This window comes from Anomaloglossus baeobatrachus, chromosome 4 (assembly GCF_048569485.1).
Source record: "Anomaloglossus baeobatrachus isolate aAnoBae1 chromosome 4, aAnoBae1.hap1, whole genome shotgun sequence".
NCBI classification, from domain to species: domain Eukaryota; kingdom Metazoa; phylum Chordata; class Amphibia; order Anura; family Aromobatidae; genus Anomaloglossus; species Anomaloglossus baeobatrachus.
Genome location: NC_134356.1, coordinates 122,401,199 through 122,428,554, shown reverse-complemented (window position 1 = coordinate 122,428,554; position 27,356 = coordinate 122,401,199). Strand labels below are relative to the sequence as shown.

General features: G+C 50.2%; 1 protein-coding gene across 1 annotated transcript in view; it reads left to right on the top strand.

Annotated features, from left to right (window-relative positions):
- Nucleotides 1–27,356, top strand: part of RAD50 (RAD50 double strand break repair protein) — a 330,429-nt gene that overhangs the window by 2,143 nt on the left and 300,930 nt on the right. The window contains exons 2-4 of the mRNA XM_075344529.1: nt 6,408–6,567; nt 21,899–21,982; nt 24,360–24,511. Of these exons, the coding sequence (XP_075200644.1) occupies nt 6,439–6,567; nt 21,899–21,982; nt 24,360–24,511 (365 nt within the window). The 5' untranslated portion in view covers nt 6,408–6,438. The remainder of the gene's footprint in view (nt 1–6,407; nt 6,568–21,898; nt 21,983–24,359; nt 24,512–27,356) is intronic.

Here is a 27,356-nt window from a genome sequence, read left to right as displayed (position 1 = left end):
GCCCACTGCGAAAACTGACCTGGGGTGCGGCTTTCCGAGCTGCAGCATGTTAATTCTGTGCTGCAGAGTCGCAAGTGTCCTCCACCGGGAGAACACAGCGAGAGACCACAGCGGCCCAAACCCTGATCGTGGGCACGGGCAGCTTCGGTCTCCTGTGGAGGAGACTTGTGGCCAAGCAGATCAGGCCACGTCGTGTCCAGGACGTAGTGGGTCCTGATCATGGGCACGTCCAGTAAGGCTGAGTTCAGAAAAGAAAATGAAAAATCATCCCTTTTTCATCCAGAAAAACAGACACTTGTCTTCTGTATGGCATTCATTGTGATACATCAGTAGTTAACACTTACCAAGCCCAAATACAGTTCCCTATCCTAATAATTGCAATGAATTCAGAAAAATGAATGCAAAATGGTTTATTAAAATGAGATCTGGGTGTTTTGGGGGTTTTTTTGTTCTTTTTTATCCATAGACTTGAATAGGTGAAAAACGGAAGTCAGTAGTGCATGCTGCAAATGTTTCATACGGACACTCTGTCAATGTGATAAAACTGAACACCTTATTGAATAACATTCGTCAATGTGCTGTCCAATTTTAGCATAGATGGCACACTTACATACAATACACTCCCCAAGGGTATGTGCACGCGGATTCCACTCTGAAAACGCACTCTATAGAATGACGCAAAAGGGGAAAATATAGCTCACCAGCCCAAGTACGATCGAATGATTCAATCAGCTATGGGTGCACAGAAGCTCCTGAGCCATTACACAGGTGATACAACCAAACAAGAAGGAAAGGGATATCCAGCTCCTGCATATAATGTATGGAATGACAAGTCTTTCTTCTTCAGATAAAAACATCACTTTATTGGATATGTTAAAAACCATAGGATGGCACCGGCCAACGCGCTTCCAGCAATTGTTGCTCTTACTCATAGCATCTACATAATAAAATCACCAAATACTTATACTACACCAATATATAGGAGGCAACCAACTACCGTAATGTCTCACATTTGTTAATTAAAGGGAACGTGTCACCAGGATTTTCCCTTATATCCTGCGGCCACCACCAGTAAGCACCTATATTCAGCATTATAGAATACTGTATATAAGAGCCCAGGCCTCTGTGTAGAAAGTAAAAAGCACCTTTATAATACTCACCTATGGGGTGGTCCGGACCGATGGGTGTCGCTGGTCTCAGTCCGGCGCATCCCCCATCTTGTGGGATAGCCATCCTCCTGCCCAGCCCTGTGCGCAGGATGCATCCTGCGTCATTCACGGAGAGGCCTCAATTGTTCTCCTCTTGCATACACAATGATCTGCCCGGCTGAGGGCTGATCAAAGTACTGTAGTGCGCATGCACAGGTAGTCTTTGATCTTTTCTTGCGACTGCATTACAGTACTTTGCTCTGCCCTTGGCCTGGCAGATAAAAGTGCGCCTGTGCAGAACACAATGGAGGCCTCTCTGTGAATGATGCAGGACACGTCATGCGCACGGGGCTAGGCAAGAGGACGGCGATCGCACATGATGGAGGAGGCGCCCGCCTGGAGAGCAGTGACATCCATCGGACCGGACTGCCCCCTAGGTGAGTATTATAAAGGTGTTTTTTATATTATACAGCTCATCCTGGGCTCTTATATACGGTATCCTGGAATGCCATATATAAGAGCCCACTGGGGGTGGCTGCAGCTCCTGAGGGAAAAACCTGGTAACACGTTTTCTGTAACTCCCAACACACCCTGCTATACAACATTTAGGCTATGTGCGCACGTTGCGTATTTGCATGCAGTTACGCTGCGATCTGCACCGCAGCATAACTGCATGCGTCCTGCGTCCCCAGCATAATCTATGAAGATTATGCAGGAGCCATGCGCACGTGGCGTATTAAAGCGCAGCGCTTCGGCTGCTGCCCGAAGCACGCGTTCTAAGAAGTGACATGTCACTTCTTTTGTATGTATTGGTTGTAATGTCGGGCTCTCTGTCTGTCTGTCGGTCTCTGTGTCTCCCTGTCGGTCGGTCTCTCTCTCTCTCTGTCGGTCTATCCCTCTCCACCCTCTCTCATACTCACCGATCACTGACCGATCACCGGCGTGGCGCTGCACGGCTGTCACACTGCTCCGGCGGCTTCTCCTGCTTTTGAAAATGCCGGCCGCCCATTATTCAATCTCGTATTCCCTGCTTCCCCCGCCCACCGGCGCCTATGATTGGTTGTAGTCAGACACGCCCCCATGCTGAGTGACAGCTGTCTCACTGCAACCAATCACAGCTGCAGGTGGGCGGGTCTATGTAGTGCAGTAAAATAAATAAATAATTAAAAATAACCGACGTGCGGTCCCCCCCAATTTTGATACCAGCCAGGGTAAAGCCACACGGCTGAAGGCTGGTATTCTCAGGATGGGGAGCCCCACGTTATGGGGAGCCCCCCAGCCTAAAAATATCAGCCAGCAGCCACCCGGAATTGCCGCATTGATTAGATGCGACAGTCCCGGGACTGTACCCGGCTAATCCAGAACTGCCCTGGTGCGGTGGCAATCTGGGTAATAAGGAGTTAATGGCAGCAGCCCATAGCTGCCACTAAGTCCTAGTTAATCGTTGCAGGCGTCTATGAGATACCCCCAATGATTAACCTGGTGAAAGTAAATAAACACATACACCCTAAAAATCCTTTATTTGAAATAAAAGACAAAAAACACCCTCTTTCACCACTTTATTAATCCCCAAAAGCCCCTCCAGGTCCGGCGTAATCCACGAGGTCTCGCGACGCATCCAGCTCTGCAACATGAAGCTGGCCGGAGCGGCAGTACAAGACCGCCGCTCCTGTCCACTCCATGCAGAAACTGAAGTGAATCGCGCTGTCAGCGGGGACGTCACTGAGGTAATGCCGGCGTGTGTGCGGTGATGATGAGGGCTGTAGTGTCGGGTTGTATGCGGGGATGTCGGGTTGTGTGCGGGGATGTCGGCGGTAATGTCGGGATTTGTGCGGTGATGTAGGTGGTAATGTCGGGTTGTGTGCGGGGATGTCGGCGGTAATGTCGGGATGTGTGCGGGGATGTCGGCGGTAATGTCTCGATGTGTGCGGGGATGTAGGCGGTAATGTCGGGATGTGTGCGGGGATGTCGGCGGTAATGTCTCGATGTGTGCTGGGATGTAGGCGGTAATGTCGGGATGTGTGCGGGGATGTAGGCGGTAATGTCTGGATGTGTGCGGGGATAAAGGCGGTAATGTCGGGATGTGTGCGGTAATGTCGGAATGTGTGCGGGGATGTCGGCGTTAATGTCGGGATGTGTGCGGGGATGTCGGCGTTAATGTCGGGATGTGTGCGGGGATGTCGGCGTTAATGTCGGGATGTGTACGGGGATGTCGGCGTTAATGTCGGGATGTGTGCGGGGATGTCGGCGTTAATGTCGGGATGTGTGCGGGGATGTAGGCGGTAATGTCAGGATGTGTGCGGGGATGTCGGCGGTAATGTCAGGATGTGTGCGGGGACGTCCGCGGTAATGTCGGGATGTGTGCGGGGATGTCGGCGGTAATGTCGGGATGTGTGCGGGGATGTAGGCGGTAATGTCGGGATGTGTGCGGGGATGTAGGCGGTAATGTCAGGATGTGTGCGGGGATGTCGGCGGTAATGTCAGGATGTGTGCGGGGATGTCGGCGGTAATGTCAGGATGTGTGCGGGGATGTCGGCGGTAATGTCAGGATGTGTGCGGGGATGTCGGCGGTAATGTCAGGATGTGTGCGGGGATGTCGGCGGTAATGTCAGGATGTGTGCGGGGTTGTCGGCGGTAATGTCAGGATGTGTGCGGGGATGTCGGCGGTAATGTCAGGATGTGTGCGGGGATGTCGGCGGTAATGTCAGGGTGTGTGCGGCTATGTCGGCGGTAATGTCAGGATGTGTGCGGGGATGTCGGTGGTAATGTCGGGTTGTATGCGGTGATGTAGGCGGTAATGTCGGGTTGTGTGCGGTGATGTAGGCGGTAATGTCAGGATGTGTGCGGGGATGTCGGCGGTAATGTCGGGATGTGTGCGGGGATGTCGGCGTTAATGTCAGGATGTGTGCGGGGATGTCGGCGGTAATGTCGGGATGTGTGCGGGGATGTCGGCGTTAATGTCGGAATGTGTGCGGGGATGTAGGCGGTAATGTCGGGATGTGTGCGGGGATGTAGGCGGTAATGTCGGGATGTGTGCGGGGATGTTGGCGGTAATGTCAGGATGTGTGCGGGGATGTCGACGGTAATGTCAGGATGTGTGCGGGGATGTCGGCGGTAATGTCAGGATGTGTGCGGGGATGTTGGCGGTAATGTCAGGATGTGTGCGGGGATGTAGGAGGTAATGTCTGGATGTGTGCGGGGATGTAGGCGGTAATGTCGGGATGTGTGCGGGGATGTAGGCGGTAATGTCGGGATGTGTGCGGGGATGTCGGCGGTAATGTCGGGATGTGTGCGGGGATGTAGGCGGTAATGTCGGGATGTGTGCGGGGATGTCCGTGGTAATGTCGGGATGTGTGCGGGGATGTAGGCGGTAATGTCAGGGTGTGTGCGGGGATGTCGGCGGTAATGTCAGGATGTGTGCGGGGATGTCGGCGGTAATGTCAGGATGTGTGCGGGGATGTCGGCGGTAATGTCAGGGTGTGTGCGGCTATGTCGGCGGTAATGTCAGGATGTATGCGGGGATGTCGGCGGTAATGTCAGGATGTGTGCGGGGATGTCGGCGGTAATGTCAGGGTGTGTGCGGCTATGTCGGCGGTAATGTCAGGATGTATGCGGGGATGTCGGCGGTAATGTCGGGTTGTATGCGGTGATGTAGGCGGTAATGTCGGGTTGTGTCCGGTGATGTAGGCAGTAATGTCAGGATGTGTGCGGTGATGTAGGCGGTAATGTCGAATTGTGTGCGGGGACGTCCCTCAGGTTACCCGCGGCCACAGGTCTCGGGTGGAGGACTCAAGCTGGCCGCGGGTAACCTGAGTGACGGCACCGGTGATCGCGTGGCTCACTGCAGTCACTCAGATTTGCGGTCACAGGTGAGTCCTTCACCTGTGACCGCAAATCAAGCCGCGGCATACAGACAGCCGCGCGATCACAATGAAGTCGGGTGAAGTTCACCCGAGTTCATTCTGATCGTGCGGCTGTCTCCCGCAGCCAGCCATGTGCTCTTTTTGACATTCCGGTCCCAGTCTGCTCTGCTGCAAGTCTATGGGGATGCAGCAGAGCCAAGTGGGACCGCAGTGTCAAAAATGTGCGCTCTGGATGCTTTTCCCATGGCAGAGAAAGCATCTAGAACGCATGAATTCTGCAGGAATGTGCGCACGTTGCGTTCTGCCGAATGCGTCTCAGAGCGCAGCTTTTCGGCTGCGTTCTGAGACGCACATGCAGTGACTATTTACGCTGCGTAATAGAACGCAACGTGCTCACATAGCTTTAATGGGTTCACAAATTTTAGATAGATTTTGTTATGGATTATATCAAAAAGTGCAATACAAAGTAACATCCTTAATTTACATATTTGTCTATTCATACTTAAAATATCAAATTTATTAAACCATAATACACAAAGAACATGCATGATAAAATATGCCACCATTGCATATAGCAACATATGAGCAATATAATCACGAGTAAGCCAGTATCATATTTACGAAAATAATGATTTATACTAGCAACATTTTTACTTTAAATAACAACATGTGAACAATGTCATTGTCACATTACATTAATATCATGTTTTGCAGATATAAACATTTGCAGCAAAATCAATTTTGCAATGTATATACACATTAAAACATTACTGGTAGTAATATAGCAAGTCAGTCTTGAAGTTTAATCTAGAAGGAAATCTACTTTCCATATACAGAGTCCAATGGGCTTCCCCAGCATGTAGCTGTGCCACTCAGTCTCCACCACTACAAGGTCGGCAAACCCTGTCAATATCACATACCTGCATACTTGCAGTATCACCCCCATGTAACCCCCAAAAGTCTGAAATACAGTACTGATGTTTTTTTACATTGCTCTATTCTCAAAGGGAGATGTATTGAAACATATAGCAGTACTTTTCAATATGTCGAAAACAAACCTGTGCCATTAAAAGCTAGTTGACAAAAGGATAAAACAAAAATATACATTTTTTAAAAAAAGACATAGTTGGACTTACACGCCAAAATTAAGGCTGATGCGCTTTGACATATGCCACTCATTTGCATACGTTTTTGATCTATACATCCTACGCACATGTACAAATGGGAACCTAACATAACCAAGTTGTAAATTGCCCTTTAAAATGACAGCTTGACCCATTTCTCCACAATTTAGGTTGTACAAGATTTAAATGCATTTATTTTTGTGTTTCCAGCTGTAATGTAGTTACTAAACAGGCTGCAATGTATAATACAGTTCTGAATATTTGTTTTTCAGGTCTTTAGGGTGCAAAGTCATATTCTGCAAGATGTCTAAAATAGAGAAGATGAGCATCCTGGGTGTGAGGAGTTTCGGGGTGGAAGATAAAGATAAACAAGTTATAACTTTCTTCACTCCGCTGACGATTTTAGTAGGACCAAATGGAGCTGGAAAAACAGTAAGTAGAACAGTATAAAATGTATGGTCAAGAAAAGCAGCATGAGGACACAATCATATACAGTATGTCTTACATACAGTAAAATCACAGAAAAAAATTTAAATCTAGCCAATTCAGTGTGTAATGTTTTTTATTTTAATATTGAGAGCCTGTCATCAGGATTATACATGTTAAAATAAAGTTATGCTTTCATGTGTAGAAAATCCGGGACTAGAGACCTAATACTGCAGTTATGGTACTTCTATGCGCAGATTCAGGATCTTGAGTCCAGGGCTAAAGCTGTGGTGGTGCTCAAACAAATAAAGTATATTAGAAAAGAGGTTAAATTATTAGAATAAATAGCCATTTAGGATTAAAATCAATATTAGTTTTGGACTTGGCAATGTGCAGCTATTTGTATTCTGCTACATTGTAGTGCACACACATTTCATATCATCAATCTACAGACAATAAAATTGTTCTTCAAAGGAAGAAACTTTCTTTCTTTGTCGCTCCATTGGGAGACCCAGACAATTGGGTGTATAGCTACTGCCTCCGAAGGCCACACAAAGTATTACACTTTAAAAAGTGTAACCCCTCCCCTCTGCTATACACCCTCCCGTGCATCACGGGCCCATCAGTTTTTATGCTTTGTGTTGAAGGAGGCACACATGCACACAAGCTCCACATTTTAGTCAGCAGCAGCTGCTGATTGTATCGGATGGAAGAAAAGAGGGCCCCCACAGGGCCCCCGGCATGCTCCCTTCTCACCCCACTGAGTCGGCGGTGCTGTTAAGGTTGAGGTACCCATTGCGGGTACAGAGGCTGGAGCCCACATGCCGTTTTCCTTCCCCATCCCTTAGGGGCTCTGGGAGAAGTGGGATCCTAACCGGTCATCCAGGCACTGGGACCGGGCTCCATCCGCAGCCCCTGGGGGAATCTGACGGACAGGAGACTGGATATCATCAGGGACAGGGCCCTGCATCCATAAGGTACTCTGTGTCCCCTTAGGGACGGTACATGCAGCGCCTGTGTTACAGACGCCGCAGCGGCTCCTGTGTGGTTTGTGAGACCGGGACTACCGCGCCGACCGCGCCTGTTTGCCGGCCGCATTTTTAACTTTAGTCCCCGGCTTTTGCGGCCTAGTACCATATACTCCCGCCCCCGGGCCTGCCAGTCAGGGGTAAGGGCGGGACGGCCGACTGGACGTCGGCAGTGAGGGCTGGAGCATACTTTGGTATCCTCCTCCCCCCTCACTGAGCACTGTGGGGCACCAGTTTCCCGCACTTTATTAGGCACGCCCACGGCTCCATCCTCCCCTCAGAACGCTGGCAGCCATTGTTATAATCAATACTGCCGGTGGGGGATTTCAGAACGGGCTACGCAGTTCTGACAGAAGTGGGATCCTAACCGGTCGCCGGTCACTGGGACCGGGCTCCTTCCGCAGCCCCTGGGGGAATCTGACGGACAGGAGGCTGGATACCATCAGGGACAGGGCCCTGCATCCATCAGGTACTCTGTGTCCCCTTAGGGACGGCGCATGCAGCGCCTGTGTTACAGACGCCGCAGCGGCTGCTCTGTGGTTTGTGAGCCAGGACTACCGCGCCGACCGCGCCTGTTGGCCGGCCGCGCTTTTAACTTTAGTCCCCGGCTTTTGCGGCCTAGTACATGTACTCCCGCCCCCGGGCCTGCCAGTCAGGGGTAAAAGCGGGACGGCCGACTAGACGTCGGCAGTAAGGGCTGGAGCATGCTTGGTATCCTCCTCCCCCCTCACTGAGCACTGTGAATCATTTCTGCCGGTGGGGGATTTCAGAACGGGCTCCGCAGTTCTGGGAAAAGTGGGATCCTAACCGGTCGCCGGTCACTGGGACCGGGCTCCCTCCGCAGACCCTGGGGGGAATCTGACGGACAGGAGGCTGGATATCATCAGGGACAGAGCCCTGCACCCATGGGGTACTCTGTGTCCCCTTAGGGACGGTGCATGCAGCGCCTGTGTTACAGACGCCGCAGCGGCTGCTGTGTGTTTTGTGAGCCGGGACTACCGCGCCGACCGCGCCTGTTGGCCGGCAGCGCTTTTAACTTTAGTCCCAGGCTTTTGCGGCCTAGTACAGGTACTCCCGCCCCCGGGCTTGCCAGTCAGTCACTTCTGCCGGTGGGGGATTTCAGAAGGAGCTCTGCAGCTCTGAGAGTCCCTGGCAGGGAATCTGGTGGACACACCACCGCTTGGGGCGGTTGGTAAGCCACACCAGTTGTCAGGTGCTGGACCCCCCTGGGTCCCGTAGTGTGTGTGTATATATATATATATATATGTATATATATATATATATATATATATATATATATATTGTATACATTTTCTCTATTCGGCAGCATTATTTGCTTTTGGCTCCCTCAGCCGGAGCCTCCGGCACTGGTGGGACCCTCGGCTCAGGAGGTACCGCCGGTTTCCACTGCACAGATGGAAGGGACAGAGTTTACAATTTTGACTGAGAACTGAGAAACTCTCTGAGTCGCTTCACATTCCATGGCTCAGTCTATGGACAGATGGTCTGCTAAGATACTAGAAGCTTGGCAGTCCAGACCGGTAACACAGGGCCAGGGCACTGTGAGTTCATCGTCCCCAGGCCCTCTCGGTCGATACAGCAAAGGGATCCCACGGTGAGAACTCCGACACGGACCGCAGCCTCAGACAGGCTAAGCGGGCTTGCTGGGAACCTTCCCCGGCGGCATCACGCGGTTCGGGGTCTCAGCATGAGGACCCTCTGGAGGATGAAGCGGAGGTCGCAGCTCAGGGCTCTGACCCTGACGTTGCTCTCAATCTGGATACACCTGAAGGGGACGCCATAGTAAATGACCTTATAACGTCCATCAACCAGGTGCTAGTCCTTCTCCCCCAACTCCACCTATAGAGGAGTCGGCTTCACAGTAGGAGAAACACCAGTGTAGGTTTCCCAAACGTACCCGGAGTGCGTTTTTCGATCACTCTAACTTCAGAGATGCTGTCCAGAAGCACAGAGCACTTCCGGACAAGCGCTTTACTCAGCGCCTTAATGACACACGTTACCCTTTCCCCCCTGACGTAGTTAAGGGTTGGGCTCAGTGTCCCAAGGTGGATCCTCCAGTCTCCAGACTGGCGGCTAGTTCCGTAGTATGAGTGGCAGATGATTCATCGCTCAAGGATGCCACTGACAGGCAAATAGAGCTCATGATGAAATCCATCTATGAAGCCATAGGCGCGTCTTTTGCTCCGGCCTTCGCAGTCGAGCGGGCACTCCAAGCTATCTCAGCTTGTCTGTCTGAGACTAATGTGGTCGCACGTACCTCTGCTCCGCAGGTTGCGTCTTTGACTTCTCAGGCGTCGGCTTTTTCGTCCTACGCCATGAACACCGTCCTGGACTCTGAGAGCCGTACAGCGGTAGCATCCGCCAATTCGATGGCAGTCCGCAGGGCCATGTGGCTACGCGAATGGAAGGCAGACTCTGCTTCCAAGAAGTTCTTAACCGGTTTGCCATTTTCTGGCGACCGTTTGTTTGGCGAGCAATTGGATGAAAAACCGATGGGTGAGAGACATTCCGTCTCACGGTTACAGGATAGAGCTCAGCTCTCGTCCTCCGACTCGTTTCTGCAGATGGAGTTGTGATCCCCGTTCCGCTTCAAGAACGTGGTCGCGGTTTTTACTCCAACTTGTTAGGGGTACCAAAAAAGGACGGATCATTCCGGTCCGTTTCCGGGCCTCATTCTGCTCAACAGACACGTGAGAACCAGACGGTTTCGGATGGAATCTCTCCGCTCAGTCATCACTTTGATGTCCCAGGGAGTCTTCCTAGCATCAATCGACATCAGGGATGCTTATCTCCATGTGCCGATTACACCAGAGCACCAACGCTCCCGGTGTGTCGCCATCCGGGTCGAACGCTTTCAGCTCGTGACTCTGCCTTTCGGCCTGGCGACAGTCCCACGGGTCTTCACCAAGGTCATGGCATCAGTGGCGATGGGCCTACACTCTCAGGGACACTCGGTGATCCCTTACTTAGACGATCTCCTAAGTCAAGGCACCCTCCCGGGTGCCACGTCAACACAGCCTGAACATTGTTTTGGAGACTCTCCAGAGGTTCGGGTGGATCATCAATTTCCCAAGTAAAAATTGACACCGACCCAATCACTGACTTACCTCGGGATGGAGTTCATTCTCTCTCTGAGATAGTGAAGCTACCGCTGGACAAACAGCGTTCGCTGCAGACAGGGGTGCACTTTCTCCTTCGGGCCCAGTCTCACCCCTTGAGGCGCCTCACGCGCTTCCTAGGGAAGATGGTGGCAGCAATGGAGGCAGTTCCCCTTGCGCAGTTTCATCTGCGTCCACTCAACGGCACATTCTCCGCAAATGGGACAGGAGGTCGACGTCCCTAGACAGGAACGTCTCTCTTTCACTGGCAGACAAAACCTCTCCTCAGTGGTGGCTTCTTCCCACTTCTTGGTCGAAAGAAATGTCCTTCCTGCTCCCATCCTGGGCTATGGTCACGACGGACAAGAGTTTGTCAGGGTGGACAGCGGTCTTCCCCCACCACAGGGCTCAGGGAACCTGGACTCTGACAGAGTCCTCCCTTCAGATCAATGTTCTGGAGATAAGGCCAGTGTAGCTAGCCCTAAAGTCGTTCCAGCGGTGGCTGGACGGCAGGCAGATCCGGATGCAGTCGGACGACGCCACGGCGGTCGCGTACATCAACCGCCAGCACAGAGCGCTGGCGGCGGACGCATCAGTTCAGGTCTAGTCGCAATTTCGACTGCCTTATGTATTTCCTCCTCTGGCGCTACTGCCCAGAGTGTTACTCAAGATCGGGTCCGACTGCAGCCGCGCCATCCTCGTCGCTCTACACTGGCCGAGGAGGTCGTGATACCTGGATCTGTGGCACCTCACGGTGGGTCGACCGTGGGCACTCCCGGACCGACCAGACTTGCTGTCTCAAGGGCCATTGTCCATCTGAATTCTGCGGTCTTCAACCTGACTGGGTGGCCATTGAGTTCTGGCTCTTAGCGTTCTCAGAGTTTTCTCTATCACGCCTTTCGCAGAAGGTGGTCTTCCTAGTGGCAGGCACATCACTTCGGAGAGTGTCTGAGCTAGCAGCGCTGTCATGCAAGCCCCCTTCCTGGGGTTTCGCCAGGATGAAGTGGTTCTGCGTCCGGTCCCGGAATTCCTACTTAAGGTGGTATCCTCCTTTTCTTCAGCGCTCTATTGGGAGACCCAGACGATTGGGGTATAGCTACTGCCCTCCGGAGGCCACACAAAGCACTACACTAAAAAGTGCAAGGCCCCTCCCCTTCTGGCTATACCCCCCCGTGGTATCACGGGTTCTCCAGTTTTCAAGCTTTGTGCGAAGGAGGTCAGACATCCACGCATGGCTCCACAGATTTTAGTCAGCAGTAGCTGCTGACTATTTCGGATGGAAGAAAAGAGGGCCCATATAGGGCCCCCAGCATGCTCCCTTCTCACCCGTGGATGGTGTTGTAAGGTTGAGGTACCTATTGCTGGTACAGGGGCTGGAGCCCCACATGCTGTTTTCCTTCCACATCCCCTTGTAGGGCTCTGTGGAAGTGGGATCCTGCCGGCCTCTAAGCTCTGACGCCGGGCTCCATCCACAGACCCATAGCACCTGATGGATACGGAGCAGGAGTACAATCAGGGACAAGGCCCTGCATCATACAGGTACTCTGTGTCCCCGGCAGGCACAGACACACTCCGGGCTGGCTGGGTGTTGTAGTGCGCCGGGGACCGTAACGATTGAGTTGGTGTTCCTGCAGTTTACTGGGGGACTTTTGTGTTGTGGGAACGCAGCGCCGACCCCCACTGGACCGGCGGCGCTGCTGTGACTTGTAGTGCGCCGGGGACACGCCGACCGCGCTTTTACGGCGGCGGCGTTTATAAATCCAGTCCCCGGCTTTTGCGGCCTAGCTCCGCTTCGTTCCCGCCCCCACCCTGTCAATCAGGGTAGGGGAGAGACGCTGTTTCGCAGCAGCGACGAGGGCTGGAGCCTGATTTACATGCTCCAGCCCTCTCACTAGGCACAGAGGGAAGCAGGCTTCCCGCTCTTAGTCAGGAACGCCCAGGGCCCGCCCCCCCTCCTCTCCCAGGACGCCGGCAGCCATTACATGCAGTCTGGCTAGAGGAAGGACGCAAGGCTCTGGGAGACCTGGACTAGGGGGCTTTTGGAGACCACACACCCGCTCTTAAGCGGGCGGTAAGCGGCATTTCAGCTGGCCCCTCTAGTGCCTCAGTGTGCATTGGTGTACTGTGTCACCAGATATATATATTTATTTATTTCTTGCACTGTGAGGTCGCTTCCTGGCTGGATACCCCAGATCGCTCTGAGGAGGCAGCAACATGTCATCCACAAAACGCAAGGCTGCCAAGGCTAGGGCTGTGTACACTGCGTGTGCTGCATGTGGGGCTGCTCTACCAGCAGGTTCCAAAGACCCCCATTGTGTGCAATGCTCAGATCCGGTGCTGCTTCGCCAGCCGGAGTCCGGAGGGGTAGTGACCCAGGCTGAGACGCTTGTAAGTCCTGCCCCGGTGTCAGGGACAGACTTTGCAGTTTTTGCTGATGGAATGTCTGTGACTATGGCAAAAATCCTTGAAACTTTGCAATCCATGACTGGGGCTCAGTCTATGGACACGGCGAGGTCTCTGTCCTCTACTCCCCCTCAGTTGGAATTAATCCAGACTGCAAGGGGGTCCCCGGCTTCCCAGGCTGAGTATTATGACTCAGATGATAGCCCTAGCCACCCTAAGCGAGCTCGCTGGGAAAGACCCTCAACGTCATCACACTGCTCAGGGTCTCAGCGCAATCAGTCGCCCTGTGATGCGTCTGAAGAGAGTGATCAGGAGTCTTATCCTGGAACCCCTCTCAATCTGGATACCCCGGATGGGGACGCCATGGTAAACGAGCTTATCTCAGCCATCAATAGACTGTTGGATATTTCTCCCCCAGCTCCTTCTGCAGAGGAGGCAGCTGCAGAGCAGGAGAAGTTTCGTTTCCTCTATCCCAAGCGTAAATTGAGTGCTTTCTTGGATCACTCTGACTTCAGAGAGTCAATCCAGAAACACGACGCTCATCCAGAAAGGCGTTTCTCTAAACGTTCTAAGGATACACGTTTTCCTTTCCCCCCTGATGTGGTCAAGCGCTGGACCCAGTGTCCAAAAGTAAACCCCCGATTTCCAAACTTGCAGCTAGATCCATAGTTGCAGTGGAGGATGGCGCTTCACTTAAGGATGCCAATGACAGACAGATGGACCTTTGGTTAAAATCTGTCTATGAAGCTATCGGCGCGTCGTTTGCTCCAGCATTCGCAGCCGTATGGGCACTCCAAGCTATTTCAGCTGGTTTAGCAAAAGTGGATGCTATCATACATCCAGCGGTGCCGCAAGTGGCGTCCCTTACCTCGCAGATGTCTGCGTTTGCGTCTTACGCTATCAATGCGGTCCTAGAATCTACCAGCCGCACCTCAATGGCGTCCGCCAATTCGGTAGTTTTGCGCAGAGCCTTGTGGTTAAAGGACTGGAAAGCAGATGCTGGTTCCAAAAAATGTTTAACCAGCTTGCCTTTATCTAGAGATAGACTGTTTGGCGAGCCATTGGCTGACATCATTAAACAGTCCAAGGGTAAAGACTCTTCCTTACCCCAGCCCAGATCAAGCAAACCTCAGCAGAAAAAATGGCAGCAGAGGTTTCAGTCCTTTCGAGGTTCGGGCAAGACACAATTCTCCTCGTCCAAGGGGACTCAGAGGACGCAAAGAGTCTCAGATTCCTGGCGGGATCACGCACGCCCCAAGAAAGCAAATGGAGGAACCGCTTCCAAAGCGGCTACCTCATGACTTCCAGCCCCCCCCCTCCGCATCTCCGGTCGGGGGCAGGCTCTCCCGCTTTTCCGACATTTGGATGTCACAGGTCAAAGACCGGTGGGTGACAAACATTTTGTCTCGCGGGTACAGAATCGAGTTCAGTTCTCGTCCTCCAGCTCGGTTCTTCAGAACCTCCCCACATCCAGACCGAGCAGATGCCCTGCTGCAGGCGGTGGACTCCCTAAGAGCGGAAGGAGTAGTGGTTCCTGTACCGCCTCAGGAACAAGGGCGAGGGTTTTACTCCAATCTCTTTGTGGTTCCAAAAAAGGACGGCTCGTTCCGTCCTGTTCTGGATCTAAAGCTGCTCAACAAACATGTGCACGCCAGACGGTTCCGGATGGAAACCCTCCGCTCTGTCGTTGCCTCAATGTCTCAAGGAGACTTCCTTGCCTCAATAGACATCAAAGATGCTTATCTCCACGTGCCAATTGCTACAGAACATCAACGTTTTCTACGTTTTGTGATAGGAAACGACCATCTTCAGTTCGTAGCTCTGCCATTCGGTCTGGCGACAGCCCCCCGGGTCTTCACCAAGGTCATGGCGGCGGTGGTAGCAGTCTTGCACTCTCAGGGACACTCGGTGATCCCTTACCTAGACGATCTACTTGTCAAGGCACCCTCTCAAGAGGCATGCCAACTCAGTCTACATGCTACGCTGGAGACTCTACAGACGTTCGGATGGATCATCAACTTTCCAAAGTCGAATCTGTCACCGTCACAGTCGCTAACGTATCTTGGCATGGAGTTTCATACTCGAGCAGCGAGAGTGAAGCTTCCGCTGAACAAGCAGCGGTCCCTACAGACAGGGGTGCAATCCCTCCTTCAAGGCCAGTCGCACCCCTTACGGCGCCTCATGCACTTCCTCGGGAAGATGGTGGCAGCCATGGAAGCAGTTCCCTTTGCGCAGTTTCATCTGCGCCCACTTCAATGGGACATTCTCCGCCAATGGGACGGGAAGTCAACGTCCCTGGACAGGAAAGTCTCTCTTTCCCAGACGGCCAAGGACTCTCTACAATGGTGGCTCCTTCCCACCTCATTGTCTCAGGGAAGATCCTTCCTGCCCCCATCCTGGGCAGTGGTCACGACAGATGCGAGTCTGTCAGGGTGGGGAGCAGTGTTCCTCCACCACAGGGCCCAGGGGACGTGGACTCCGCAGGAGTCCACCCTTCAGATCAATGTTCTGGAAATCAGGGCAGTGTATCTTGCCCTACTGGCCTTCCAACAGTGGCTGGAAGGAAAGCAGATCCGAATCCAGTCGGACAACTCCACAGCGGTGGCATACATCAACCACCAAGGAGGGACGCGCAGTCGGCAAGCATTCCAAGAAGTCCAGCGCATTCTAATGTGGGTGGAGGACACAGCATCCACCATATCCGCGGTTCACATCCCAGGCGTAGAAAATTGGGAAGCAGACTTCCTCAGTCGCCAGGGCATGGACGCAGGGGAGTGGTCCCTTCACCCGGACGTGTTTCAGGAAATCTGTCGCCGAGGGGAGTGCCGGACGTCGACCTAATGGCGTCCCGGCACAACAACAAGGTCCCGGCATTCATGGCGAGGTCGCGCGATCAAAGAGCTCTGGCGGCAGACGCATTAGTTCAAGATTGGTCGCAGTTCCGGCTCCCATACGTCTTCCCACCTCTGGCACTCTTGCCCAGAGTGTTACGCAAGATCAGATCCGATTGCAGCCGCGTCATACTCGTCGCCCCAGACTGGCCGAGGAGATCGTGGTATCCGGATCTGTGGCATCTCACGGTCGGTCGACCGTGGTCACTGCCAGACCGACCAGACTTACTGTCCCAAGGGCCGTTTTTCCATCAGAATTCTGCGGCCCTGAACCTGACTGTGTGGCCATTGAGTCCTGGATCCTAGCGTCCGCAGGATTATCTCAAGGAGTCGTAGCCACAATGAGACAAGCTAGGAAGTCAACGTCTGCTAAGATCTACCACAGAACGTGGAAGATTTTCTTATCCTGGTGCTCTGCACAGAGAGTATCCCCTTGGCCATTTGCATTGCCCACCTTTCTTTCCTTCCTGCAATCGGGGTTGGAAAAGGGCTTGTCGCTCAGCTCCCTTAAAGGGCAAGTCTCGGCACTATCTGTGTTTTTTCAGAAGCGTCTAGCACGTCTTTCTAAGGTGCGCACGTTCCTACAGGGGGTCTGTCATATTGTGCCCCCGTACAAGCGGCCGTTAGATCCATGGGATCTGAACAGAGTACTAGTTGCTCTGCAAAAGCCGCCCTTCGAGCCTCTAAAGGACGTTTCCTTTTCTCGCCTGTCACAGAAAGTGGCGTTTCTTGTTGCGATCACATCGCTTCGGCGAGTGTCTGAGCTGGCAGCTCTGTCATCCAAGGCTCCCTTCCTGGTGTTCCACCAGGACAAGGTAGTGCTGCGCCCCATTCCGGAGTTTCTCCCTAAGGTCGTATCCTCGTTTCATCTTAATCAGGATATATCCTTGCCTTCCTTTTGTCCTCAGCCGGTTCACCGGTATGAGAAAGACTTACGTTTGCTAGATCTGGTGAGAGCACTCAGAATCTATATTTCTCGCACGGCGCCTATCCGCCGTTCAGATGCACTTTTTGTCCTTGTCGCTGGCCAGCGCAAGGGGTCGCAGGCTTCTAAAGCCACCCTGGCTCGATGGATCAAAGAACCAATTCTGGAAGCCTACCGTTCTGCTGGGCTTCCGGTTCCTTCAGGGCTGAAAGCCCACTCAACCAGAGCTGTGGGTGCGTCCTGGGCTTTGCGACACCAGGCTTCGGCTCAACAGGTGTGCCAGGCAGCTACCTGGTCGAGTCTGCACACTTTCACCAAACATTATCAGGTGCCTACCTATGCTTCGGCGGATGCCAGCTTAGGTAGAAGAGTCCTGCAGGCGGCAGTGACATCCCCGTAGGGGAGGGCTGTTTTGCAGCTCTAACATGAGGTATCTCTTTACCCACCCAGGGACAGCTTTTGGACGTCCCAATCGTCTGGGTCTCCCAATAGAGCGCTGAAGAAGAAGGGAATTTTGTTACTTACCGTAAATTCCTTTTCTTCTATTCTTTCTTATTGGGAGACCCAGCACCCGCCCTGTTGTCCTTCGGGATTTTTTTGTTGTTTGCGGGTACACATGTTGTTCATGTTGAACGGTTTTTCAGTTCTCCGACGTTATTCGGAGTTAATTTGTTTAAACCAGTTATTGGCTTCCTCCTTCTTGCTTTGGCACTAAAACTGGAGAACCCGTGATACCACGGGGGGGTATAGCCAGAAGGGGAGGGGCCTTGCACTTTTTAGTGTAGTGCTTTGTGTGGCCTCCGGAGGGCAGTAGCTATACCCCAATCGTCTGGGTCTCCCAATAAGAGCTAGAAGAAAAGGAATTTACGGTAAGTAACAAAATTCCCTTCTTCTTCTCAATCAGGATATCTCCTTACCTTCTTTTGGCTCTCATCCAGTTCACAATTGTGAAAAAGATTGCACTTGTTAGATCTCGGGAGAACACTCCGGCTCTTCTTTCGCGCTCTGCGCCCCTGCGTCGTTCTGATGCGCTCTTTGTCCTGGTCACTGGCCAGCGTAAGGGGTCGCAGGCTTCCAAGTCAACCTTGGCTCGGTGGATCAAGGAACTGACCCTTGAAGCCTACCGTTCTTCTGGGCTTCCGATTCCTTTAGAGAAAGCCAATTCTACCAGAGCCGCAGAGGCATCCTTGGCATTGCGTCACCAGGCTACGGCTCAGCAGGTGTGTCAGCACTACCTGGTCGAGTCTGCACATTTTCACGAAACACTATCAGGTTCATGCCTATGCTGTGGCAGATGCCAGCCTAGGTAGGCGAGTCCTTCAGGAGGCGGTTGCTCACCTGTAAGAGAGGGCCGTTTTTTCGGCTCGTTTTATCGAGGTATTCTTTTACCCACCCAGGGACTGCTTTTGGACATCCCAATTGTCTGGGTCTCCCAATGGAGCGACAAAGAAGGAGGGAATTTTGTTTACTTACCGTAAATTCCTTTTCTTCTAGCTCCTATTGGGAGACCCAGCACCCGCCCCTGTTCCCTTCGGGCTGTTGTTCTTTTGTGTACACATGTTGAAGGGTTCTTTTGGTTCATGATTTCAGTTCTCCGAACATCCTTCGGATTGTATTTACCTTAGACCAATTATAAGTTCCTCCTTCCTGCTTTGGCACCAAAACTGATGGGCCCATGATGCACGGGAGGGTGTATAGGCAGAGGGGAGGGGTTACACTTTTTAAAGTGTAATACTTTGTGTGGCCTCTGGAGGCAGTAGCTATACCCCCAATTGTCTGGGTCTCCCAATAGGAGCTAGAAGAAAAGGAATTTACGGTAAGTAAACAAAATTCCCTTCTTTCATAAGACAACACTGCAGTCAGTGTACAGCTTTTGTAACAGTGCAAATTTGGTGTGTCCTCTAAATAGCAACAAAAGTGAGTACACCCTTAGGGAAAGTAGCCAAATTGTGCCCAATTAGTTATTTTCCCTCCCCAGTGTCATTAGTGTTACAAGGTCTCAGGTGTGAATGGGGAGCAGGTGTGTTACATTTCATGATATCGCTCACACACTCTCTCATACTGGTCACTGGCAGATGTCTCCTCATGGCAAATATTACTCTGAGGATCTGAAAAAAAAGAATTGTTGCTCTATACAAAGATGGCCTAGGCTATAAGAAAATTGCCAACTCCCTGAAACTGAGCTGCAGCACAGTGGCCAAGACTGTACAGTAGTTTAACAAGACAGGTTCCACTCAGAACAGGCCTCACCATGGTTGACCAAAGAAGTTGAGTGCACATGCTGAGCGTAGTTTCCAGAGGTTGTCTTTTCAAAATAGACATATGAGTGCTGCATGAGTGCTGCCGGCTGTGTGTAGCTGCAGATCATTCAGGGAACCATGAATTCCAGCATGTACTGTGGTATACTGAAGCAGAGCATGATCCCCTCCTATTGGAAACTGGGCCGCAGGGCAGTATTCCAACATAACGACCCCCAAACACGTCTCCAAGGCGACCACTGCTTTGCTAAAGAAACATAGGGTAATAATGTTAGCCTGGCCAAGCATGTCTCCAGACCTAAACCCTATTGAGCATCTGCAGGAAATCACCAAAAGGAAGGTGGAGGAGCTCAAGGTCTCCAACATCCACCACCTCCATGATGTCATCATGGAGGAGTGAAGAGGATGCAGCCGCTCCTGTGAAGCTCTAGTGAACTCAATGCCCAAGAGAGTTAAGACAGAGCTTGAAAATAATGGTGGCCACACAAAATATTCACACTTTGGGCACAATTTGGCCATTTTCACTTAGGGGTGTACTCACTTCTGTTGCCAGCGGGTTAGACATTAATGGCTGTGTTGAATTATTTAGAGATTACACAACATTTAGACTGTTATACAAGCTGTACGCTAACTACTTTACATTGTATCAAAGTGTCATATCTTCAGTGTTGTCCCATGAAAAGCTTTACAAAAATGTGGGTGGTGTCATTATTGTGATATACTGTATATAATAAGCAACTTAAGGAGATGGAGACTGTTCCACCTTAGCACTTAACCCACTCCCAGATTCCTCACTCTTTAGTAGGTCAGCAAATTGTGAATATTCTATAAAATTATAACTTTTTCCATATTAAGATTGTTTCTTAAATCACACAAAATAAAATTATCTGTATGCAACAGCCAAAGATATGGTCACATCAGTGTTCCCCCAACTCCATTCCTCAAGGCCAGCAGCAGGGCATGTTTTTAGAATTCCCTTAGCATTGCACAGATGTTGGAAGCATCTCCTGTGCAGGTGATTAGCCCCTTAACGACTGCGGGCAGTAAAATTAAGTTATAGCGGACATAGTATTGATCTCCCCTGGCTGCTGCAGGCTGCTGAGGGAGATCGGCGCACATCTCAGCTGATTTGTACCGCTCACATGTGTGCTTGCTAGGCACGAGCGGAATCACTATCCGCCTGTGCCTTTTAACCCCTTAAATAGCGCTGTCAATATGCGACAGTACCATTATAATAGTGATCGCGCTATAACGTTACTCACAGGCCGATCCCAGAAGTCACGTGGATACAGTGGTTGTCATGGTAGCACAGGGTCATGTGATGACTCCTATGCTCACATGACGCAGATCCTGTAAGAAGCAGCCGAGTACTGCAGCTTACAGGAGATGATAATTTCTCCCCATCTGAGCGGTGCTGCTCTGATCGGGAGAAATGAATGAGTGATAAGATTTCTGATCATTATAGTCCCCTAGGGGACCTAGTAAAATAAAAAAAAAGTTTTAAAAAAAAGTTTTGAAAAATGTAAAAAAAAAATAAAAAAACCCTAAAAGTTCAAATCACCCCCTTTTCGCCCCATTGAAAATTAAAGGGTTAAAAAAATTAATTTGCTGCATTCAAAAATGTCCGATCTATCAAAAAATAAAATCAATTAATCTGATCGGTAAATGGCGTAGCGGCAAACAAATTCCAAATGACAAAATAAAATTTTTTGGTCACCACAAATTTTACGCAAAATGCAATAACAGGCGATCAAAACGTACATCTGCGCAAAAATAGTACTGTTAAAAACGTCAGCTTGAGACACAACACATAAGCCATCACTGAGCCTGAAAATTAGAATGCTACGGCTCGCGGAAAATGGCGCAAAATGTATGCCACTTTTTTTCGGCAAACTTCTGATTTTTTTTTAACCCCTTAGATAAAAGTAAACCTATTCATGTTTGCTGTCTGCGAACTCGCACCAACCTCAGACATCACACAGACACATCAAGTTTACCAAAAAGTGGACACTGTGAATAAAATATCTTAAAAACAATAGTGCAATCACACTTTTTTTTGCTATTTTTCCGCATTTGGAATTTGTTTGCCATTTTTCAGTACACTATATGGTAAAACGCATGGTATCATTTAAAAGTACAGCTCTTTCTGCAAAAAAACAAGCCCACACATGGGTATATTGACTGAAAAATAAAAATGTTACGTCTCTCAGAAGAATAGCGGGGAAAAAAACGGAAAGCGCAAAATTGGCTGGTTGTGAAGGGGTTAAATTGTTGTTTTTTAAGGCGTTGTAAGAGTTATTTAAGGCCATAGAATATATTATTTCAGTTTCTGGAATATATAAGTAGGTTATGGTGTATAATTTGTTCTTCTTTGTGACCAACAGTCCTGCATTTCTCAAATATAAATAATGTCCATTATTAGGCAAATAGAAAATATACATCTGGATGGCAACATCGGAAATGACACCCCTCAGTGATGCTTTGTAGGTTCAGTCTTGCTAAGATTTTTCACTTTAAATTCTGTCAAAATCTCCTTGATGTTTCCTTGGTAACAGACTTGTTTATAAAAACAACAGTGATTTAGACAAACCGTGCTTTACAATATGCCATCATTGATGTATAAGATTGCAGGATGAACTCATTGTACTTAAAATATTACTGAATTGCTTATCATCCACGTGTAAATAATAAATGTTCTCTTCTGATATTTCAGACCATTATTGAGTGTCTCAAGTATATTACAACTGGGGATTTTCCACCTGGATCAAAAGGGAACACCTTTGTGCATGATCCTAAGGTAATTTGTAGATATTTTCACAATGGCTGTTTAGTAAATGTCAAGGGCTATTCTAATACTGCATACTCACTGAAAGTCACTGATAAAATAGCCTTTTTCCTCCATCATTCTTATAGAGGTTGTCCCACAAACAAAGTTTATTTTAATCAATAGATTTAGGAATAATAATAATTTCCACAATCTGATGTATTAAAAAAATGTTCCTGTGCAGAGATAATCTTATAAATGTGTCCCTGCTATGTACTGTGTAATGTCCATGGCTGACCGTACAGGAACATGGTATGATCACACCACCGCTCCTGGGCTGAGATAATCTTATACATGTGTCCCTCCTATGTACTGTGTAATGACTGTGTCTGACCGTACAGGAACATGGTATGATCACACCACAGCTCCTGGGCTGAGATAATCTAGTACATGTGTCCCTGCTATGTACTGTGTAATGGCTGTGTCTGACTGTACAGGGACATGGTATGATCACACCACAGCTCCTGGGCTGAGATAATCTTATACATGTGCTCCTGCTATGTACTGTGTAATGTCCATGGCTGACCATACAGGGACATGGTATGATCACACCACAGCTCCTGGGCTGAGATAATCTTATACATGTGCTCCTGCTATGTACTGTGTAGTGGCCGTGTCTGACCGTACAGGGACATGGTATGATCACACCACAGCTCCTGGCCCAGGGAGGAAGTAAAAGACAGTGTACAGACATTACAGCACGGGATTGTAACTGATTCTTTCTTTGAGGTAAAAACTTTTTTTAAAAAACAGGCAGGGAAATGCTTTACCTCACATGAAGAATCCGCTCTGATCCCATGCTGTAATGTCTGTATACTCTATTTTGCGTCCTCCCCTGCCTAGGATATGTGATATGATCAGACCATGTTCCTGTACAGTCACACACAGCCATTACACAGTACATAGCAGGGACACATATATAAGATTATCTCAGCACAGGAACAATTTTTTTTAAACACATCCAATTGAAGAAGTTATTATTATTCCAAGATTTATTGATTAAAATCAACTGTTAAATTCTCTTTATTCTTGTGAAAACCCCTTTAATGAGGAGAGCAAGATAAAATGACCTCCTGATATGTCATAGATAAGTAAAATATGGAAGCCTGTGATCTGGAGCCAGCACTGATGTGCAGAATAAAATGAATCTCATCACTAATAAAGCCCACAGTGGAAATAGTACCGTGTTTTTCCAAAAATAAGACCTCCCCCAAAAATAAGCCCTAGCAGGGATTTTCAGCATTTTCGGAGAAAAGCTTAAATATAAGCCCTCCCCCGAAAATAACCCCTAGTCCCGGATCAATAATGAAGTGTCCGTGCAGCTAAACAAGTTACAGATACTGCAGGACACTTCATTATACACAGCGGCACCTGGCAATTACACTCACCAGACGCCGAACAGCAGGACCTGCAGTGATCGCACACCCGCACACATCAGCTCTCACACACACACACACACTCACACACACACATAATCAGAATCAGATCACACACACCAGATCTCACACACAAACATCGGATCGCACACAGTCAGATCGCACACATAATCAGATCGCACACACAAACATCAAATCACACACGCAAACATCGGATCGCACACACACTCACCTCATCCGGTGACACCGATCTCTTCTCGCCGGGAGAATCCTGAGAGGCAGTGCAGTGGAGCACGACGAACAGGACCTGCGGCCGAACACGTGACTTGCTCTCATTCCCTGCTGCCGTAAGTGCTGGATGTGATGTGATGTGATGTGTGTGTGTGTGTGTGTGTGTTTGATCTGCTGTGTGTGTCTGCGATCGGCTGTGTGTATCTGTGATCTGCGTTCGGCTGTGTGTGTCTGCGTTCGGCTGCGTGTGTCTGTGATCGGCTGTGTGTATCTGTGATCGGCTGTGTGTGCCTGTGATCGGATGTGTGTATCTGTGATCGGCTGTGTATGCCTGTGATCGGATGTGTGTGAACTGCTGTGTATATCTGTGATCTGCTGTGTGTGTCAGCTAGCAGCAGGGTAGGACGGCGTGCAGCACCGACAGGAGATCACAGGAGGACCTGGGAAGCACACAGACGTCCTGGTCTGGTGAGTATGAGTCTCCTGGGAAGTGGGGGGGGTCTGCTTTTTTGGGGGGTAAACTTACCCCCAACCGTGTTTCTCCAAGAATAAGACCTCTTCCAAAAATAAGCCCTAGTGCTTTTTTGGGGGGGCAAAAAAAATATAAGACAGTGTCTTATTTTTGGAAAAACACGGTATCAATCATGCTTGCTAATGCTGTTGGAAATGTGCTTTAGCAGGAATTAATTGTTGATTACTGGATAATTATTGCAGTTAACATAGATATGATTGCACATTTTTAGGTTGCTCACGAAACCGATGTCAGAGCCCAGATTCGTTTGCAGCTCCGGGACATGAATGGAGAAATAGTAGCTGTTCAGAGGTCCATGGTGTGCACACAGAAGGGGAAAAAAACGGAATTTAAGACACTGGAAGGAGTAATTACAAGAATGAAGTAAGCTGACAACTGTTACATTTCCTTTGTCTTTCACTGTTCTTAAAATGTGTGTGACCAAAATAAAGTGTGAAGTGAAAGGGGTTGTCCGGTCTTTTAGTTAAAATTGGCAGTCACTCTAATCCGACTAGAGCTGGTGGTCATGTGACTGCAGGTGTGCAATTTGCATACTTACGGCTACATAGCTGTATTCAACAAGGCAGAACACATCTAATCGACATATGCAATTCACCTGCTTGTGGTCACGTGCCTTCCCGCTATCACTAGCCCCACCATGGATGGTTTCCTGACTGTGTGTGGTGCTGTAAGAATTCAGAAGTCTGAAGTCTCATATTTTGACTGCAGACTTTCATCAAAAGACAGGACAACCCTGTTTAGATTGGTGGGGAACAGAATGACCCAAAAGTTGCTAATGCGACAATGTAGGGGATCTATTTTCCAAAGCTTTTGTTACACCAAAGGTGATGTAATATGACACTAAGGCTAGTTTCACACTTGCGTTGAACGGCATCTGTTGCATTGCGTTGTGTGACGGATGCAACGGATGTGTTGCATATAGTGGCTTAACGGATGCTGCAAAACAACGCAATTCGTTTTTTCTTTGTCGCTCTATTGGGAGACCCAGACAATTGGGTGTATAGGCTATGCCTCCGGAGGCAGCACAAAGTATTACACTCAAAAGTGTTAAGCCCCTCCCCTTCTGCCTATACACCCCCCGTGCTCCCACGGGCTCCTCAGTTTTTATGCTTTGTGCGAAGGAGGCAGACATGCACAGCACAGCTCCACAGATGGGTCAGCAGCAGCTGCTGACCAGGTCGGATGGAAGAAAAGTGGGCCCATATAGGGCCCCCAGCATGCTCCCTTCTCACCCCACTCTTGTCGGCGGTGTTGTTAAGGTTGAGGTATCCATTGCGGGTACGGAGGCTGGAGCCCACATGCTGCTTTCCTTCCCCATCCCCCTCAGGGCTCTGGGTGAAGTGGGATCCTATCGGTCTCCAGGCACTGAGACCGTGCTTCATCCACAACTCCTGTGGAGACTGCTGGATAGGAGCCGGGTTCCGTTCAGGGACATGGCCCTGCATCTTGAAGGTACTCTGTATCCCTGTAGGGACCGCGCACGGCAACACCTCAGCTTTGCTGGGTGTGCTAGTGCACCGGGGACCGCGGCGCTGACCGGGTCTATATGTGCCATTACACACTCAGCGTCGCTGAGTGTGTTTATATGTAGGGGCTACCGCGCTAACCGCCGCTGCCATGTGAAACTGCGGCGCGGCTGGGACTTATGCTGCCTGCGCCGCTTGTACGACCCAGCTGCCGGCAGGTCCCATTGACCCTCATTGTGTGCAATGTGTGGCCCCTGTGACTCTTCTTCAGCCAGAGCATCTGCTAAGAGGGGCCCAGGGGGAGACACCTGTTGACACGGTCCTTAGTGACGGGGATGGAGTTTGCAAAACTCTCTGAGACTATGGCTGAGATACTAGAAGCCTTGCAGTCCAGGCCGGTATCTCAGCAAAGGGACTTGAATCATTGTTCCCTGGCCCCCCTCAATTGGACCAACAATGTCCTCCCGGGATACATTCCAGGCTGAGGGTTCTGACTTAGACCCCAGCCCCAGACCGACTAAGCGGGCTCGCTTAGAATTTCCCTCGACATCATGTTGTTCAGGGTCTCAGCGGGGGGAATCTCCGGTTGATGATGCGGAGACAGCTGATCAGGATTCTGATCCTGAGGGCGCTCTCAATCGTAATACTCCAGACGGGGACGCCATAGTGAACGATCTTATTGCGTCCATCAATCAAATGCTGGATATTTCTCCCTCAGCTCCTCCGGCGGAGGAGTCAGATTATCAGCAGGAGTAATTCCGCTTCAGGTTCCCCAAGTGTACACCGAGTATGTTTCTAGACCATTCTGATTCCAGAGAGGCAGTCCAGAATCACCATGCTTGTCCAGATAAGCGTTTTTTCTTAGCGCCTTAAGGATACACGTTGTCCTTTTCCACCTGACGTGGTTAAAGGTTGGACTCAGTGTCTCAGAGTGGACCCTCCAATCTCACAGACTGGCGGCTAGATCATTACTTGCAGTGGAAGATGGAGCCTCGCTCAAAGATGCCACTGACGGGCAGATGGAGCTCTGGTTGAAATCCATCTATGAAGCCATCGGAGCTTCTTTTGTCCCAGCATTCGCAGCCGTATGGGCGCTACAAGCTATCTCAGCAGGTCAAGCGCAAATTGAAGCAGCCACATGCACGGCCGCGCCACAAGTGGCATCCATTACCTCCCAAACCTCGGCAACGCTATTAGTGCTGTCCTGGACTCTGCGAGCTGTACGGCGGTTGCGGCCGCCAATTCGGTGGTACTCCGCAGGGCCTTATGGCTACGGGAATGGAAGGCAGATTCTGCTTCCAAAAAAGCGCTTAACCAGTTTGCCAATTTGTGGCGACAGGTTGTTTGGCGAGCGTCTGGATGAAGTCATCAAACAATCCAAGGGAAAGGATACATCCTTACCCCAGTCCCAACCAAACATATCCCAACAGAGGAGAGGGCAGTCGAGGTTTCGCTCCTCTCGGGGCGCGGGCAGGTCCCAATTCTCCTCGTCCACAAGGTCTCAGAAAGACAAAGGAGCTCTGATGCATGGCGGTCTAAGTCACGTCCTAAACAGACCACCGGGGGCGCCGCTAACAAAGCGGCTTCCTCATGACTTTCGGCCTCCGCTAGTAGCATCCTCGGTCGGTGGCAGGCTCTCCCGCTTTTGCGACACGGGCTGCCACAAATAAAAGACCGCTGGGTGAGAGTTATTCTGTCTCACGGTTACGAGATAGAGTTTACCTCTCGTCCCCCGACTCGAT